This window comes from Trachemys scripta, chromosome 4 (assembly GCF_013100865.1).
Source record: "Trachemys scripta elegans isolate TJP31775 chromosome 4, CAS_Tse_1.0, whole genome shotgun sequence".
NCBI classification, from domain to species: domain Eukaryota; kingdom Metazoa; phylum Chordata; order Testudines; family Emydidae; genus Trachemys; species Trachemys scripta.
In genome coordinates this window covers 128,408,739-128,428,457 of record NC_048301.1, presented here as the reverse complement: position 1 = coordinate 128,428,457, position 19,719 = coordinate 128,408,739, and the positions used below count along the sequence as shown (strand labels likewise).

The following is a 19,719-nucleotide window of genomic DNA, read 5'->3' as shown; positions in this document are numbered from 1 at the left end:
CCCCGAGAGGCCGCTGCCCCCGGGCCTCCCGCTCTGTGGTGTCCGGGGAGGGGGGAGCGAGGGGGGGCGGTCCCTGCCTGTGGGGGGGAGCGAAGCTGCTGCAGCCCCCTCCCCCGCCCGCTCTCTCGCTGCCTCCTTCCCTCTCCGCTCGGCCGGGCTGCGCTGCCGCCGCCGCCGCCTCCATCTTGTCCCCCCCTCCCTGCTTCCCCCCCGCAGCAGCAGCCGCCGGAGCCGCGGCGGCGGAGCGAGCGGGGCCCCAGGCGCGGCGCGGGGAGCAGCGGGGCCGGGCCGGCCGGGCTCGGAGCCGCCGCGGCGGGGGCATGCGGAGGCGGCGCTGAGGCGACAGCAGCGGAGGCGGCGGAGCGGACCCGACCCAGCCGACATCTTGTCTCCCCCCCCACCCCCCGGCCCTGTGAGCCCGTCCGCCCCGTGCGGGAGGCGGCGCGGGAGAGCCGGAGCCGCCGCGGCTGAGGAGGGAGGAGCAGGCGGCGGCAGCGCGGCCAGGTAAAGCGGAGTCCCTGGGGCCGGCACCCCACCCCGGGGGTCGCGGGAAGGTGACCCAGGGAAGCGGGCGGGGCGGGGGCCTTCCCCAGGCCGGGCGCGTGCGGGGCTGGGGGGAGCGCGGCCGCCTCTGCGGCGTCGTATCGCGGGGGCAACGGAAAGGAGTGGCGGCCGGGGGGGAAAGTTGGGGCAATTACCCCCCCGCCATCTTGTCCCCCCGAACGGGGTAGCCCCGCCCACCTTCTCCCACACCATTGGCCGAGGCGGGACCGAGACCCATCCCTCGTGCCCTGCCACAGGCCCTGTGCTATCATTGGTCTCAATGGTCGGATGGACGGCGACAGCAGCCAATGGCAGCGGAGAGCTAGCTGCCCTTCCCCCCGGGCTCCCTCCGCCAGTGTAACCAGAGGAGGGATTTTCCCCGCTGAAGGTCTCGAGAATGCTGAAAAAGCGACAGACCACCCCACCCCTTCCGTCCCTTGCTGAGACCTGGCACAGCTCAGGGCCTGCACCATCCCCCTGCCATGGGCTGACCCACCTCAGCCTTGGGGGGGAGCGCCCTGCTGAGACCTGGCACAGCTCACTGCATGCATCAGACCTTTGAGAGGAGCTCTTGCCTAAGTCCTTACACATCTCATTGCATGCACCATCCCCTGAGAGAGGCTCCCTGCTGAGTCCTGGGAGCTTATTGCATGCATCATCTGTTGCCTGACAAAGTTCACTGCTTGCACCATCCTCCATAAGAGGATCTTTTCTGCTGAGACCTGACATGGCTCATTGGCATACTCCATCCCTGGTGAGAGTTGCCTGCTCAGGCCTGATACAGCTTATTGCATGTACCATTCTCCTGAGAGAGGCTCCTTGCTGAGGTCTGACAGCTTGTTGTATGCACCATCCAGTGCTGAGTCTTGAGACAGCTCATTGCCTGCATCATGTGTTGCCTGACAAAGTTTACTGCTTGTATCATCCTCCCTAATAAAGTCTCCTCTGCTGACAGCTTGCACAGCTCATTGCATGCAACATTCCCCCTTTAGTGGTGTCCTTACTGAGGTCTGACTCAGGTCACTGCCTACACTATCCCCACCATGGGAGCAGAGATTCTCCTGGTGAGGCCTGACATGACTCACTGAAAGCACACTATCCCTGGTTTGGGAGTCTAGAGGAGCCCCATAGTGAGGTTTGCCACTCTTCTCTACATGCACCAAACCCATCCTGAGACCAAGGCTTTCCTACAGAGACCTGATATTACCCATGGCATGCTCCATTCTCACAATGCACAGAGATCACCCCTGCTAACACCTGCTGCAGCTCATTGCACGTGCTTTCCAGTGGTTTGACCAAGGTTGGGACTGAAATTCTAAAACGGAGGACCTTTCACAGAGAATGCCCTGCTAGCTGCTTCTTTTTCTTTATATCAAAGGAACGGCAGTTTGAGCATCTCTGCTGATCTCAGTTGCAATAGCATGTCATGGAGGGAGAGGCAGTCCCTGAGGTTACCAGGCCCCAAACCATTTAGGGGGTTGTAGGCAAAACCAACCCCTTGAATTCCACCTGGAAGTTTATTGGAAGTCAATTCAGATCATGGGGCACTGATCGGATGTGTTCCCATCATGTAACTCCATTTAATAAATGGGCTGCAGGATTCTGTACCATCCTCAGCTTCTGAATGGTCCTCGCACTCAGCCCCATGAAGAGCACATTACAGCAATCTTACCTTCATGGCATGGAAAGCTATGGCAAACTCCATTTTGGAGAGAAAACGTCGCACTTGTCTTGCCTGGTGTAGGTGGGAAAAAGTGCCCTCTTGGCCACATCTGCTGCCTGGGCTATCCAGAGTAGCCCAGGATATAACAACAGCTTCAAGTGGTTCACCTGTTTTGCAAATGGCAATTGCACTCTGTGAATGAGGGGTGCTAAAATAAGATCCCCAAACAATTCCAGCTGCTTTCTCCAGCCCACCTACATTATCTCAGCCCTGGTCTACACTGGGGTGGGAGATCGATCTAAGTTACGCAACTTCAGCTATGTGAATAACGTAGCAGAAGTCGACGTACTTAGATCGACTTACTGTGGTGTCTTCACTGCGGTGAGTCGACTGCTGCCGCTCTCCCGTCTTCTCTGCCTGAGCTTCTCGAGGCGCTGGAGTACAGGAGTCAACAGGAGAGGGCTCGGGGGTCGATTTATCACGTTTAGACTAGACGCGATAAATCGATCCCCGCTGGATCGATCGCTGCCCACCGATCCGGCGGGTAACGTAGACATACCCTCAGTCTTGTCTGGATTGAGTTGTATCCAGCCAACTCTCATTCAAGTCCCAGGTTCATCTAGGCACTCGATAATTTGTTTTGCTGCTCTCTCTGTGTCATACAGGATGAAGAGGTAAGGCTGGATGTCATCAGTGTACTGAATACAGTGCAGCCCATGTCACTTCCCTTACCCTCTTTGAGGAGTGTCTTATACACATTGAACAAAAGAGTTGACTCTGTTGACCCACGTGGCATCCTGCAAACGAGATCCATTGTGACATGGGACAGTTGCCGTCAGCTGTCTTTTGAGTTCTCAGAAAGATGGGAATGGAACTGCCCAGGAGTAGCTACATCCATCCCTGCTAATGTCTGCAAAAGAAACCAAAAAATTGTACGGTCAGCTGTATCCAAGGGTTCTGATAGATCTAAAAGAATCAGTATGGACACTTTGTCCACTACTAGCAGGAGGCAGGAGATCAGCGGCTAACATAATCAATGCAGTTTCTACCCCATATCCAGGCCTATATAGCAAGACTGGGTAGAATCTAAGGAATCAGACTGCCAGAGTTGCCTTGTCACTACCCTCCTAATTAACCTTCCCTGAAAATGGGAGCTGGGACAGCAGTGGATAGATAGCCAGATTGTTGACATCAGGAATTGATTTCTTGAGTATGGGCCTCAACACTGGGGAAACTGACAATCTTGATTAACAGTGGATCCAATTTTTCCACTGGTGTTCACCTGCCAGGAATGACAAGAGTCCAGATTTCAGGTTGTGACACGAAGCGGACCCAGCATGTCTATAATCTCAGCAAGCAATACTGGCTGAAACTCAGCAGAGAAGACAGTGTGTGTATGTGTCCTCTCAAGATATAGTATAGCCCAGTGCAGACAAAATTGCTCATGTTTGGAACGTAACATGAAAACTTCACAAGAGAAACTTGACTTGGCAACTGAGGGGAGGCAGTGAGGATTCACCAAGCTGTCAGCCGTCACTTGGAACAGTTTTGCTGTGCGAGACGTTGCAGATGCGATGGTGGAAGTGAAGAAACCTTTCTTAGCACAGCCATGGCATACGATCTTAAGAGCTGTGTGTGCCACAAGCAGTCAGGCTCTGCTTTAGACTTCTGCTTCTAATGCTTTAGCAGTCTCCCCTTTTGCTTTGTCTGTCACAGTTCACCAAAGTCATTTGTGAAGCCGAAGACAGCAGAGAAAGAGGGCCTTTAGGGGGTCACTGTCTGTAGTGGAAGAAAAAAAGATTGTTATAAAGTCTTACTGAGCTATCAATAGAGTGGTCTTTTGGAAGAACAGCTTTCTCCCTCAAGACCTCCTGGAAACTTGCTGGTTCCATCAGCCTCTAGGGCATTGGTTCTCAACCTGTTTACCATTGAGGGCCGTATATACAACTCTCTGTGTATTATGTGGGCCACATCCACACTATATATACTACCTGTATGGCCCTGAGGATGTCACATGGGCCACAGCTGTGTGCTGATTGGGCCGCAGCTGGTCCACGGCTTGAGAAGTGCTCTAGGGCAAACCATCAAAACATGTTCATCACCCTTGTGCGATGGGGGCATCCTGATCTCAGATTGAAGGAGGATGCGGTTGTCTCCTGACAGGAAATATCCATCATTCTAACCTCTTCCCCCTGACGCAAATATCAGATCTAGAGTATGTCCACCCTTACAAATGGAGCTTGCAATTATGTGGGGCAGTTTCATGGTTGTCATGGCATGAAATTCTGGAATGATCCAGAAGAACCATCATCTACGGGGATATTGAAATCACAAAGCATTATCAGTGACTCTAGTGCCACTGTGATGAGGAACCTGATCTTGCCACAGTGGGCCTCCGCACTCACCCCATTGGAGCCCCTTCCCAGAACTCACACATGGTGTACACACACAGACCTCGCTGTGTTAGGGGAGACAGCCTGCATTTGAGATCAGATGCAAAAAGCACAACACCTCCTCCTGGATACCTTTTTGTTTCATGCTGAACCAGACAACTGGAGTCAAATGTGCCAACAATGATCCTGTAGCACCATTCATATTTTGCATGCAAAGTCAGGGGCCTCATCCATTATTAAGTCATGGGTGGTACTAACTTCTTTAGCCACCGACCCTGTATTTGATAGCGTGGATCCTGCTCTGTTGCTTCTCTTCACCAATGCCTTGTTCTCCTGAGCATGATTATTTGGTGAAACCAAAGGAACCAGGATATGATATCTTGGCCTTGATTTACACCTTTGCCTCAGTCAGTGCCTGGAGTTTTCTTTTTGCCTTAGCTGCCTCTGCTCACCACCACAAGAATCGAGGGGTCTAAGCTCTCGGAGTCCATGCCTGCCTGGAGTCTCCCATATCCTCAGCTGATGGCAGCATTGTTCAACCTTCTTGGCCAGCCTAAGACATTTATCAGAGGGGCTTGGTGTCCAGATTAGAACCTCTCCAAGGCAGGACTCAAATCTGTCATAAAACACAGCAACTCCCAGGGCAGCCTCCTGTTTTCCGTGGTGCTCCCACTCAGATGGCACCTTTACTAGCTGTGGGGAACCCTAGTACTCTCACCCCCACTCCCTGAGGGACTTTCACTCCATGGCACCCATTCTTAAGCCAACTTAATTCTCTCCACATCAACCAATCCAATAATACGGACAAAACACACACAATACTGTTTCAGACATTTTAACCCCATCGCCCCCGAATACCCCCCGTACAAGTCTTAGTGGCTTCCTTCCAGTCCTGCTGGATGGAGGTGGTGGGGCTGATCTATAACCCCCTTTGGCAACTCTGTTGGGCGAGGGAGGGGAAGAACCAGGCTGCAGGTAGAGAAAGGGGGTAAAATGGCTGGCGTGTAGGCTGATGGCAAGTATGTTGTGGCCTTGTTACTCTGGAAATGGAGTGGAGGAAAGGTGAGACCTGCAGCTAGCTAAGCAAGGATTGAAGCTTGGTGGCACTGGAAATGGATTAGCAAAGAGATACTGAGCTGCTGGTGCTGGGGAAGGAGGACTTTGTTGTCAGCGCAGCAGAAAGGCTCCAGAAGGACACCAGTAGAAAGTGAAGTGGTGTCTCTGGGATGGGATTTAGGAATCCTTAAATTGTGTGGCATAATGGCATGGGAGGAGAAATATTTTATGGCATCAAGGAAGCAGAAGGGAAGGACGGTGTTACAGGAATGGAGTGGAATGGAATAGGAAGAGTGTACAATGAGCATGGAGGGTTGGTGAAGGAGGGTGTGTTGGCAATGGAAAATAGTGTTGAAATTCTGGAAGGGGTAAATCCAGTATTGCATGGATGTAAATCAGTATAGCACTTGGCCCCTCTGTCAGAGGCTTTGTTTGTGTAATTGAATTGCTGCAGGCCACTTTTACATTTGAGAATCAGACTGCTCCTGAATGAACTGGTGGGATAGAAACAAGTTAAGCACAAATGGTTCAGTGTGTGCATAACAGTCATGCTATTTGGTTCAGTTGTAGTGCTTTCAAGGTACCTCGCCACAGTTCCCAGAAGCAGTGCAATATGGGAGATTTTTGAAAAGCCACCTGTGTACCATGTGACAGTAAGAGGAGGACTGTTTGAACCTTTATGCTATTACCTTTGTTCATGTTGGGACTAAAACAGCACAGACCACTACAATACTTAGCCCTGATGAAAGCAAGTATTTTGGCACACATGTACACCCTTTGGAGCAATTTTTTCATGACCATGAGGTGTTTTACAAAGTGCTGGGAGGACTAAAGAATTAGAATGGCAAATTTCGCTAATGTAGACAAAACTGCAGCATTTGGCTAGCTCTATTTCAGATTCTTTCCTTGTTTTGGAGTCGGGTTTCAGAGATGGTTATGCTGACACCCTGACAACTTTTTGGGTTCAGCTGCCCTCTCTGACCCAGCCTCTCAGCTCTCATTGGCGGTAGTTTCAGTAACTTTTTAAATGCTTCTGCATAGTATTAAGTGATGGTATGTTTTATAACCTTGTTTTTTATGACAGCCAGTTGTGATGAGAGAAACCCCACTTTTCTCAATAGGCCTAAGTAGGAGGTAAACGTTGTGATTGGTTTGGGTGCATGCATGTATTTGCAACAGAGTCTTGAGGACATGGAGACTGCATGCTCAGTTAGTGGCATGAGTAGTGGAATTTAATTCTGTTTACCAAACTTGGGGCCTATTTAAATTCTTTAGGCTCCAGTTTCACTTGTGTCTCTGAAATCCTTGTTTTCCATGTTTCAGTCCCTCCCTTGTGTGTTCTCCAGTTCACTCTTTATAAGCCTGGCTGATTTGCAGTGGGGAAGGAGGCCAGGAACATTTAAAGGAATGTGCAGTGGGTATTCTGTTCCCATTGGTTTACAGGTGACAAGTTGGGAAGGGAGTTGACTAAGGATAACTTGTCTCTGCTGCATGGACATCCCTTTCTTCTTGGTTGAGTTCATTTCTCCCTTAACTCCATTCCCCAAGTGGGGATCTTTTGCATAATTTCTTTACTTCCCCATCAGAAAGTCATTTTTCTGCGGGGAAGCAAAGAAACCAGTGGGGGACATAAATTCTGCGCATGTGCAGTTGTGCATAATTCTCCCTGGAGTAAAATTGAGACAACCGAAAGCTCAGTTAGGACAAATGAAATTGGATTCTTTACTACCTGTTGATTAGTGCTTTAAGGTCCATGGTTACATTTTATGATACTCCATTAGTCCTGGCTGCAACCTGGACTCCGCCTGCTGTGGCATATTAATACTCCAGGGCTAGAAGCATCATTCCCAGAACTTGTTTACCCCTCACCAATAGAACTAACTGATTACTGTTGTAGGGCCTGATCCCTGCAAGCCTTTACTCATTCTTGTCTCTTGTGAATATGCGTTTGCAGGGTCAGGCCTTTTATAGACCAAAAATCATGCAATGGGCTAAACACAAATTACGTTTTATGTTTTTTCATGGCTGCAAAGTCTGTAAGCAGGGCTGAATTTATATATTTAAATAAAATATGGGTGAGGCAGCAGTTCAGACCCTTCGTGTATCCTCATTGCAGCAAGAGATAAGCAGGAGCCCACTTATCTTTTCAGGAGGCTTTCACGTTCTGTTTTTCTTTCTCTCCTCTCTCTTTCTTTCTGGGTTTCTTCCTGTGATTTGGCCGTTTTCTTCCCACAGCTCTTTTTCATGTTGCTGGCGCAGCTGCTGTTCTCAAGTGATTTATCTGGCTCCCTATTAACGTTCCCATCCTGCCTCTTTCCCACCTCTCTCCTCCATAGCATTTCTGTTACTGCATTTTCTTTCCTCTCTCCAGCTGCCTCAATTCCCACTGAATCTTCTGGCACCAGCATACGGTCCTGTCTCCCTGTTAAAAAATCATCACCCTAAACGTGTTGTGCTTGCTGTTTGAAAAGTGTTTGAGAGGAAAAAAAAAATCTCCTTTCCCGTGTTACTCTCTCATCCCCTATTCCATGTTTGACCAGTCAGCGCTTGAGCCTGGGAATGAAACCTAATCTCTGTCACCCACTGTGTTTCCTTGAGAACCCCACCAAATCGCAGAAGGAATGGATGCTTCGTCCTTACATCTGGCCTGCTACATTGCTAAATTCTTCCTCTGGCTTTGCTCGGCCAGTTGGGCCCCGTTCTGCATGTTCCTATTGGGTTCCGGCCCATTCTGCATGTTGGGAGGCAGACACAGGGCTAGTTACCTACACGCTCTCGAGAGTGCTCCAGAGGGAACAGCTGCCATTGTGGAGAGAGAGGCTGGAGACCAGTTTTCATTGCAGGCTCAGCTCAGTTGTGTTCGTCAGTCAGTGCACCCAGGTATTTTTAAGTTAAAGACAATCTATATCTCTAATCTATGTATAGTATTTATATTGCACCAGCCATGATGGTATGTAAGTGCTGGAATAGCATCTTGTCCTTGACAACTGGCTAGGCAGCGTACGTACACAAAACTTAAAAAATAACTACTAAAAATTAAGTCTTTTCCTGGCTGTAGTGAATAACTGGCCTCCATGTTGCGCGCTCTCTCTCTCTCTCTCTCTCTCTCTTTCACCAGCACATGCATTGAACTCCTCTGTCTGTCCACTTTCCCCCCACCCTTTTCCCCATTTGGGCTAATGTTTCCAGCAGGTCCAGGAAGTCTGTTTATTACAGATCCAGATTGATTTGCAAATCGGGAGTTGCATTTACCATTAAAAACTAGTGATATTCAGTATAGAGGGATCACTGAAGGGATGATTGTGCACATGGGTGGAGGATGAGGTCCCTGGTTCTCGGTAATTCCTTTCATTGTTTTCAAGACACAAGAGTAGTGCCATAATGAATGAACAGGCAACAGTCATCAGCTTCTGTATTGTATTTTAGCAGTAGATGTTACTCTCTTTGGCTGAGAGCTGTGTCTGGGATTATATACCCATTATTTATTAATTTATTTTATTTCTTTGACTGTTTAAAAGAAGCACCTGTTCTGACATGCTACATCCTTGTATGCTTATTTGCAATATAAAAAGCGAGGATAAATTGGATTCCCAGACTGCAGCAAGAATTGTGTTTCCTGAAGGCCAGGTTACCAATCTATTTCAGTGCTAGTCCCTTTCGGTAGATACCCTGGAAGTGCTCCAGAGCCGTGAGACAATTTCAAACAGCACTTGGCCAGATTAATCTCTTCCAACCCTTTCCATATCCCATTGCGCAACCACTGTCTTGCAGCACTGCCTAATGCAGCCCTCTGAGCCTGTGTGAGAATTTTTAAAATGAATATTTTTGTGGACTACTTTACAGAAGGGTTGAAAATAGGACCCAGATTCAAATGCTGGTTGCAACCTTAACCAAAGGAACTATGACTGGCTCCACTTAAAAAAGACTGGTTCCTGAAATGTAGCCTTATATCTGGAACTCACATAATGTATTCTGTCAGCAGTGGGATATTACTTGCAGATATAGGCATATAACCCTCTTCTGTAGAATTCTCAACTGTTTTTTCACCAGACTTTGGAAGTATTGCTGCAGCTGTTGAGTAAAAACAGTACCATGGTCTACGGGGCAGGAACAGTGCCTGCTTTTAAGTTTGGAAAATATCTAGCACATTGTGTGTGCTACAGGAAATAAATAATAATAACAACAGGCACAAGAACATAGAGGAAAATTCCATGTGCAGCATGAACTTATTAATATATGGACAATGCCATCAGATATAAAAAGTGTTATTTGATTTGGTGGGAGTTCTAACTGTGAGCTAGGCAAAGCACAACATTTAGCTCGCTACAAAATACCATCAAACTCATTCCAGCCTTTCTCAGCTGGTTGTACTGTGGTATGCCAATCCTCTGGAAAGATAAGAGCAGGGGCCTGGAGGGGATTTGCAAGGCAATGCTACAACATAATGGGAGAGATAGTAGACCCTATCCACTGGTGGATGTGTGCCCCCTTGGATCTAAAGAAGGAAGAAATGCTTTCGGTGCTTTAGTGAATCTGAAATTAGTTGAGCCTCTAGTGGACATGTTTCACTCCTATCGTGCTGAGTAAGTTTTTGAATCTGTGCTGCTGGCTTAAATTGTACTCTGTCTGGGTTGTGTTACAGGGTTTCCAGGTGCAGCTATGAGGAAGCCTCGGAGGAGGTCCCGGCAGAACCCCGAGGGGAGACGTTCTCCCTCGCCTTACAGCCTGAAATGCTCGCCTACCCGGGAGACTCTGACGTATGCCCAGGCCCAGCGGATAGTGGAGGTTGATATTGATGGACGGCTCCATCGCATCAGCATCTACGACCCCCTAAAGATCATCACGGAGGATGAGCTGACTGCCCAGGATATCACAGAGTGCAACAGCAACAAGGAGAACAGTGAACAGCCCCTGTTCCCTTCCAAGTCCAAGAAAACTCCCTCAAAAGGCAAAAAGAAAGAGTCATGCTCCAAACATGCACCAGGGACATCTTTCCATTTACCCCAGCCCAGCTTCCGGGTGATGGACTCCTTCAGCCAGCCAGATGCCCCTCCTCTGCCTGCAGCATACTACCGGTACATCGAGAAGCCTCCCGAGGACCTCGATGCAGAGGTGGAGTATGACATGGATGAGGAGGATCTGGCTTGGCTGGACATGGTTAATGAGAAGCGGAAGGACGATGGCTACGGGACAGTTTCTGCTGACGCTTTTGAGCTGCTGGTGGATCGGTTGGAAAAGGAGTCGTACTTGGAGAGCCGCAACAACGGGGCCCAGCAGTCCCTGATTGATGAGGACGCTGTCTGCTGTGTCTGCATGGATGATGAGTGTCACAATAGCAACGTCATCCTGTTCTGTGACATCTGTAACTTGGCCGTGCACCAGGAGTGCTATGGCGTACCCTACATCCCCGAGGGCCAGTGGCTTTGCCGCTGCTGCCTGCAGTCCCCTTCTCGCCCGGTTGATTGTGTTCTGTGCCCAAACAAAGGCGGAGCCTTCAAGCAGACCAGTGATGGCCGCTGGGCCCATGTTGTTTGTGCCATCTGGATCCCCGAGGTCTGCTTTGCAAACACTGTGTTCTTGGAGCCAATCGAAGGGATAAATAACATCCCGCCCGCTCGCTGGAAGCTGACTTGCTACATCTGCAAGCAGAAGGGCATGGGAGCTGCTATCCAGTGCCATAAGGTGAACTGTTACACTGCCTTCCATGTCACCTGTGCCCAACGGGCTGGTCTCTTCATGAAGATAGAACCCATGAGGGAGACCAGCATCAACGGCACAACTTTCACGGTGCGCAAGACGGCTTACTGTGGGGCACATTCCCCACCCGGTACAATGAAAAAAGGGTCTACGACTGCTGCTAGTGAAGGGGAGGAGGACATCGCAAAGGAGGAAGGAGAGGAGGAAGACAGCACCGGCACCCCTAAGGGATCCCTGAAGAAGAGCAAAGTGAAGCTGAAGCAGAAGATCAAAAAGGAAGCCTGTGACCTGGCAGATGGGCGTTCATCTATGCCACTGGTGACAGTCACACAGATCCCCTCTTACAGGTGAGTGTTGGCACCAATGCTCTCTGGTGGATACCTGGGACTGGCCTTTTGTATTAAGGACTGGGTTAGTCCAGCATCTGTCTTCCCTTTAATCTTTAAACTGCACCCCCTGTTGTCGGCACAGTTGTAGCATCACAGAGAGATAAAGCGGGTGAGGTAAGATCTTTCATTGGACCAGCTTCTGTTGTTATTTTTTCAGCAGTTATGCCCAAACTGTGCTATAAACTGTAGCTCATTCCCAGGGGATCTTTAACAAACACCAGACCTGGAAATTCAAAAAAAATATCATTATGGGTTGAACAAAATGTTTTCTTTTGATTTTGGGGCCTTTTTAGCCATTTTAAAATAAAATAAAAGCAAAGGGGGCTGCATTCCCAAGGGAACTTTGGGACTACTGGCATTCAGACAACTGAGGAGAAGGTGCTGCCGCTTTCTCCTATATCCTACAGGCTAGAGGTTCAAATCCTTCTTACTGATGTGGAGGATGGGTCTTTCCCTCCCAGTTTTGCACCCTGACCACTGGGCTATTGGCTATTCTAGGGTGGGTCTCTCTCAAGCTCTCCTGTTAATATTCATTGGGCCAGAGTGAAAAAGTGTCTTGATAGCTACATGGTTAGGACTCCCTCCTGGTGGCGGGGAGGGGATACCTGAATTTCAGTCCCTTTGAATTGAATATTTAATTATTTGTACAAAGTAGAACAGTTTCAACGGGAGAGACTGAGAGAGACTTACCCTCAAATGCCCCAGAGTCCAGTGATGAGGGCCCTCACCTGAGAGGGGGGACATCCAGGTTCCAGTCCCTGCGCCACATCAGGCAGAGGAAGGATTTGAACCAGGATTATCCTGGGTGAGTGCCGTAACCACTGGGTTATAGGTATAAGAGGAAGCAGCATCTCCACCTTGGGCCTTGTGAAAGCCAGTGGCGCCTTAGTCAGGAATCTAGTGCAAAACATTGAAATGGTGTGTTTCGGCAATCTCAACACCAAACATTTTGACATTTCCAAATTATTTTTCCTGACCAAAATAGTTTGCTAAAACCGACACAAATTCATGAAGTATTTTGATCGACCTGAATCTGTGTTTATTTGCGAGAAAAAGTTTAGTTTGAAAAATGTCACCCAGCTCTAATTATACCAAATTATAGCACACAAAAGTGTTCACGTAAACCATGTTGGGCTGTGACCAGGCTTTAAAATAGTTTCAGACTTGGTTGCAAGCCATTGGGTGAACAGGGCCTCAATGGAAAGTAGCTTCCTATTGATCTAAAGCCACTGTATTTTGACTCCTCACTTCATGGCTCCTAAGCATCCTGCTTAATGAGCCGAATGCATCATTGTCATAGCAGCTGTGAATTTGGCCTAGTGTATTTCGGCCAGGACACGCTCACGGAGCAGGGATGGTGCTCTATTTTCTTTTAGCATCTTGGAAAGTGCAGCCAGATGCCCCATATATTTTAATAGATGTTCTGTTGGAAACGGCTCAGATACAATGTATTGTTTATTATTTGTATTATCATAGCACCTCGGAGTCCTAGTCGTGGGCCAGGACCCCAATGTGCTGGGTGCTGCACAAACACAGAAATGGTTTAATAATTATTACATGGTTAAGAATATTGTCCTGGGACTCCATTTGAGTTTGTTCCCTAGTGTGCCTCGCTTAATAATGTGAAACTTAAATGACTCTAGTAAAGTTAACTGCTCCCTTGGAGCTGAATTGGTGATTGGATACTTCTCACCCTGCTATGACTATTGTTTGGTAAGAGCCTCCAGCGGAGCTGCTGTTAAAATAACAATACATTCCTGAAGGCAGAGATGGCTATCTTCACAGCTGAAAGACCCTAGATTGGCACAGACTGGTGTGGATTAGGTGTATGGTTCTTACGCATATTGACACAACATTGCAAAATTGTGCTACACTGTTACTGCAGCAGGAGATCTTAACATGTGCCATCATGGTCCATAGAAGTTGATGATTGCTTTGATGTGCGGGGTAGTCTGCTTGCTGATCTGGTTTGTTTCCTATAGGTTGAATAAAATTTGCAGTGGACTCTCTCTCCAGAGGAAGAACCAGTTTATGCAGCGGCTACACAACTACTGGCTGCTGAAGCGCCAGGCGAGGAACGGTGTCCCTCTGATCCGGCGCCTCCACTCTCACTTGCAGTCCCAAAGAAACGCAGAGCAGGTACCACCCCTCATTCCAGTACCACATGCTGTAGCAGCTGGGCAGAGAAGAGGAATGTGGGTGAGGAAATAAGTTTGGGGTAAACTGGAAAGGGGAGCAGGGTGAAGAAACTGGAAAAATGTAATTCAACTTTGAGCACTGGCAGAGGTGCAGTCAGGTGATGAGTTCTGGGTATTGAATTGGGGATTTGGGATGGGTATGAGCGGTAGAACTAGAGAAACACCCTGTTCTTTAAGGTAATTACAATGGAGAAGGAGTGCTCTTTCTTAATCTATGCTGCCTTCTGTTGGTACACTCAAGGAGTCAGGCCAGGTCAGTACTTGAATGGGAGATCCATTGTGCTGCAACAAATGGTGCTGGTGATTCAGTGGGTGGCACTCTTCCTCGTGAGTCAGAATGGAATCAGTGCCCTGGGATTGTGCTAGTGTGTGATGTGCTGCTGGTGGGACCATCTTTCAGATGAATCATAAAACTAAGCACTATTAAAGATCCCATTCACAAGACAAGAGGTGTTAGCTACAGAATCCTGGCCGAATCCCAATTTGGGTAATTCCTCCTGCGGCTTCAATTTCAAATCCTCCAATGCACATTTATGGCCCTATTTAAATAATAATCAGATATAGCCTTTTTCGCTTCCTCTTCTGAACTGACATGCAGTGTTAAACAGTGGCTGCGTTCCAGACCAGTGGTAGCTGATGAGGTAGTGAAGTCAAGTGATTCCTGTATGCTGTAAAACTTCTTTGTGGAGCATTGTGTATATTGTGCACATATATTTTTACCATATTTAGTGGAAATCACAGATTTGATTTGTGTGGTGACTTCTGACTGACTAATGCAAAATTTAATTTGAGTGCAAAATTTCCTTAATATGTTGATTTAGCAGTTTTCAGTAAGTAGTCATTGTAAATTAATGCTTCTGGGTGAAAGACACTATACAAATGTAAATCATCAGTACTTCCTTTGTGTTTGTCTTTTATTGGTTGTCTCAGGTGAGCATTTATACATCAGTATGTTCTTGTCATTAATTGAAAAGCAAAGAAAAGGACCTTAAGAGAGGAAGGCTGGCTGTGTAGTTGAGGAACGGGGTTGGAACTTGGGAGATCTGAGTTCAGCTCTGACTCCAGTTCTGACTCTTCCTGTGTGACTTTGGGCAACTTGTTTATTCTCTCTGTGCCTCAGTTCCCCATCTGTAAAAAAGGAGTTAATACTTCCTTTCTCCCATACATACAGACTAAACCCTGTCTGTCGAGGTTGTAAACTCTTTGGGGTAAAGACCATTCCTACTATGTACAGCACCTAACACAATGGGTCACCAAGCTCAGTGGTAGTGTAAATAATAATGACTTTTATATAAAAGGAGTGAGAGTGCGAGTGAACATGGACTAGATCTTATTTCTGGAATGTGGTTATAACCTGGTTTAGACCTGTCCACACAGACAAGACCAAATGCCTGTTTTACCATGATCAGGTTGCTATTTAAGTATACTGCTTAAACCCAGTCGATTTTGTAGTGTGGATGGGGTCTAATAGAAATGGAAGTAGACAGGAGGAAGAGTATGGGAGCGGAGACACTTGGAAAAAGTAGACAACATAAGAAGTCTGTATGTGCATTTCATCTCATCCCACTGTTACCCCTGACAGAAGGAGCAGGATGAGAAGACCAGTGCAGTGAAGGAGGAACTGAAGTACTGGCAGAAACTGCGGCATGATTTGGAGAGAGCACGGTTGCTCATTGAGCTGATCCGTAAGAGGGAGAAACTCAAACGGGAACAGGTAGGTAGATCCTGGGCCTTTCCTGCAGCCTCATGCGCCTCTCCACTTGCAGCTGGAAGAGGAAATGAAACACAGCAGCTTTTCTTAAATCTTTTTCTCTTTGCACAGGTTCTGATCTGCAGAAGTGCTGAGCACCTACAACTCCCATTGAGGTCTGAGGGAGATACAGGTGCTCAGTACCTCTGCAGATCAGACCCTTGCTGACTTGCAGTGCTCGGGAGAGGCTGACTGATGGCACTGTGCTGTGCAAGCTTCTTTATATACCTGTGCATTTGAATCATGACCTGCAACACCCCTGCTATTTCTGTCCTGAGCATGCACCAGATGCTTGTGCAACAGAAACTAGATCTTCTTTAATGTTTATTCCAGTATTTTGGTAACCGTCACACCAAGAATGATCCTAAACCCTCCTCCTCTCCATTTGGTAAGGCAAAGATTCCCATGTCTTACCTTGAGGTGTTGTTGTTGGGTTTTTTTTTTTTTTTTTTTTGTGAGAGAGGCAGTTTTAAACTTAAACCATTTACTAACCTGGAAAGTTTTCTCTTTTGTCCTTGCAGTTTTTCAAGCTTATACCAGCTTGCGTGGTCAGATTTCTTCCACACTCTCCATCCTGGTTTCAATATTATTTACTTTGCTTATGAGCTTGTCCAGTTGGAAATCCTTTCTAGTGACAGCTGACTGGACTCCATCCATTTTTTGACTGAGATCTTCAGATGGGGCCAGCACTGGTTCATCCTGTTTATGTTGTTCCTGACTTACAGGAGTGGGGTTATCCTGCTGTGAATGCTGACATCCTTTGGGTGGGAGGGTAAAAAATCATTCCTTTGTTTGTTTCCTTTTGCTTTTGATATCTTGATGTGTCTGTATCACAGGTAACTACATCCTAAACAGTTTAGTGAAATTTCAGTATAGTTTGGAAAGGAAAAGTTACCATGGAATCATAGAATCATAGAGTATCAGGGTTGGAAGGGACCTCAGGAGGTCATCTAGTCCAACCCCCTGCTCAAAGCAGGACCAATTCCCAACTAAATCATCCCAGCCAGGGCTTTGTCAAGCCTGACCTTAAAAACCGCTAAGGAAGGAGATTCCACCACCTCCCTAAGTAACCCATTCCAGTGCTTCACCACCCTCCTAGTGAAATAGTGTTTCCTAATATCCAACCTAGACCTCCCCCACTGCAACTTGAGACCATTGCTCCTTGTTCTGTCATCTGGTACCACTGAGAACAGTCTAGATCCATCCTCTTTGGAACCCCCTTTCAGGTAGCTGGAACTGCTTCTCAGCACAGCTTTTAGATGTGTATAATATACATTCTTGGCAGTCCTAGCTTTTGGTCTTCATACAGATTCATCTTTGATGTTGTGGGAAATACAGTATAATCATGCTGTCACTGTAAAGCTCTTTCTGTGTTGTCGTCCAGGCTCTTACTGTTGCTGTCTTGTCATTTAACACACAAAATAAAGTTTGCCTCACATAAGTAGAAGTCCTTTCCATAGACATTGGGTTGGTGATTTTAATGCCATACAGAAGGACTGTAGTATCAGGGACCTTAAGAAATTAAAGGAGGAATATATTTTTTCATTCAGTTCCATTGTCCTTGAAGTAGAAACACAGCCAGATCAGATCAGATCAATGGTCCATCTAGTCCATTATCCTGTCTCTGAAATCAACCAGTAGTAGATGCTTCAGAGGAAGGAGCATGAAACCTTCTGATGGACAACTATTGAATAGCCTACCTCTAGAGTCTTTCTAGTTAGTGATTGGCTTACGCCCAGAAACATGAGAGTTTATATCCCTTATAATCTATTTATTTTGTCTAATGTAACCCTGGATGTTGCTATTCATATAAAAATGCCTAAATCTTTTATCCTTTAAAAAAAAAAACAATCCTGCTAATTGATCTTATATTTTGAGGCTGGGAATTCCATGGGTTACTTTGTGTGGTGTTAAAAGGTGTTCCCTGTTATCAGTTTTACATGTGTTGCCTTTTAATTTCATTGGGTTTCCCCTTGTTCTAGTGTTATGAGATAGACTAACTAGGAGCGCCCCAGTTTACAAGGTTTAGTTCCCCGATAGAGGATGTATCAGATATTAAACTTGGACTGTAATTATTTTTATTAAGACTGTAAGAAGGCAACTTCTTTAACTATATCACTCAGTATACTGCACAGTATTTTTGTTAATTTCTACATTACAAACAGAAGAAACAAGCACTTGATCAAACGTGCTTCAGAAACGAGTTTAAAAAGGTCTGAGGTTGCTGTCAGTGAATGGAATGGAATTTAATGGAAGTAAGGGAAATGCCACTTGCATTTTCCATTTTTGATAACTGCATGTGATTCCTTTCCACCATTCCCAGGTCAAAGTTCAACAGGCTGCTATGGAGTTACAGCTGACTCCTTTCAATGTGCTGCTGCGCACAACTTTGGACCTGCTGCAGGAGAAGGATCCGGCTCAGATTTTTGCAGAGCCCGTTAACCTGAATGAGGCAAGTATCTTTCCTATAAGCTAAGGGCACTGCTTTGAAGATGGGAGGAAGCTCACATGGTGTCATAGTTGGCAGGGGCAGGGCATTGTTTTGAGAGAGCTCAGACCATCTTTGTCCTCAGTTAGCATGAGCTAAAGAATTTCTAAAGGAGGCTCACACGGGGTATCCTAGGCATTGTTTTCAGGAAGCTTACTACAGCATCTCAGTCAAGTAATTTCATTCTGCAGAGCCGGGGCACATCTGGCTCAATTGGGTGGAGTATATGTGCATTGGAGACACTACCCCTTCTGCAGGTGGAAAGGACATTAAGAGTGCTTATGATGGATGCGCTCTGGTTGGCTAGTAAATGGTTTTTGTAATTGTACAGGTTTTATATGTTTAGGTTCCAGATTACCTGGAATTCATTTCCAATCCAATGGATTTTTCCACCATGAGGCGGAAGCTGGAGTCCCACCTGTACCGAACCTTGGATGAGTTTGAGGAAGACTTTAACCTTATAGTTACCAACTGCATGAGGTATAATGCTAAAGACACGATTTTCCACCGAGCAGCTGTCCGGCTGAGAGACCTCGGAGGAGCGATATTACGCCATGCGCGACGGCAGGCTGAAAACATCGGCTTTGACACTGATGTGGGGATTCACCTGCCCGAGTCACCCAAAACGGAAGACTTTTATCGCTTTTCTTGGGAGGATGGTGAGTTCCCCTGGGCTGTTTATTTTTAGGATTGGCAAATAGTCCAGTAAAAGCCAGACTCCTAGACTCTGTGTGTAGGACCAGCCATCATTCTGACCATGTTACTTTGGCTGGGCTATAACTGTACCCACCATTTGAGGTGTAAGATTTGGGCACATCCATTTACCTATATAGGCACTTATATGGCTCCCATTATTGTAGCATCTAAGGGCCAGATTTCAGATGAGTTTAACACCCACTTCCAGGGACAGGTTTTCAGACAATCTTAGCTCCTCTTTAGGAACTTAAATAAGTGGGCAGCTTCTCAAAAGAGCCCCGTAGTGTGCTGAGCTCGTTTGAAAGTCTGCAGTGCTGCAATGGGATCTGCTGGCTGTTGAGCACTTTGGAAAAGCTGGCCCTGATTGGGGATGCCAGGCACTTGGAAATGTGGCCTTGAGCTATTTTGAAAATCCAGCTGTATGCATCTAACAATCACAAATTTATCCTCACAACACTCCCTGTGAGTCAGGGAAACATTTTTAATCCCCATTTTACAGATGGGAAGCTGAGGCATGGAAAGATTAAGTGATTTGCCCAAGGTCACAGAGGAAGGTTGGACTAGATGACCTCCTGAGGTCCCTTCCAACCCTGATATTCTATGAAGTTTGTGGTAGAGCCGGGTATTGAAGCCAGCTCCCCTTAGTCCCAGACCACAAGACCACGGGCTCACTATTTGCTGTGGAATCCACGTGCCACGGCTATAGTGTAAATTGGGTATTTTTAAAGAGCCTTGAAAAGATGAATTCATGCAGGTTTAGGCTGCCTTGTACTTTATATAATTGGCCCACCATTCCCCGACCTCTACCTAGGTTGGGAGGCTGGTTTATTGGAATTTAAAATGTAT

General features: G+C 47.1%; 1 protein-coding gene across 5 annotated transcripts in view; it reads left to right on the top strand.

The window, feature by feature from the left end:
* The first annotated feature begins 332 nt into the window (after positions 1 to 332).
* The window catches only part of BRPF3 (bromodomain and PHD finger containing 3), a 45,432-nt gene continuing 26,045 nt past the window's right edge, over positions 333 to 19,719 (top strand). For 2 of the 5 annotated variants that reach the window (XM_034767454.1, XM_034767453.1), the window contains exons 1-6: positions 339 to 504; positions 10,298 to 11,699; positions 13,724 to 13,880; positions 15,522 to 15,653; positions 18,013 to 18,141; positions 18,524 to 18,836. In XM_034767454.1, the coding sequence (XP_034623345.1) occupies positions 10,315 to 11,699; positions 13,724 to 13,880; positions 15,522 to 15,653; positions 18,013 to 18,141; positions 18,524 to 18,836 (2,116 nt within the window). In that variant the 5' untranslated portion in view covers positions 339 to 504; positions 10,298 to 10,314. Of the gene's footprint in view, positions 505 to 10,297; positions 11,700 to 13,723; positions 13,881 to 15,521; positions 15,654 to 18,012; positions 18,142 to 18,523; positions 18,837 to 19,719 lie in introns of all 5 variants that reach the window. The other 3 variants (XM_034767457.1, XM_034767455.1, XM_034767456.1) reach the window with 3 other exon arrangements.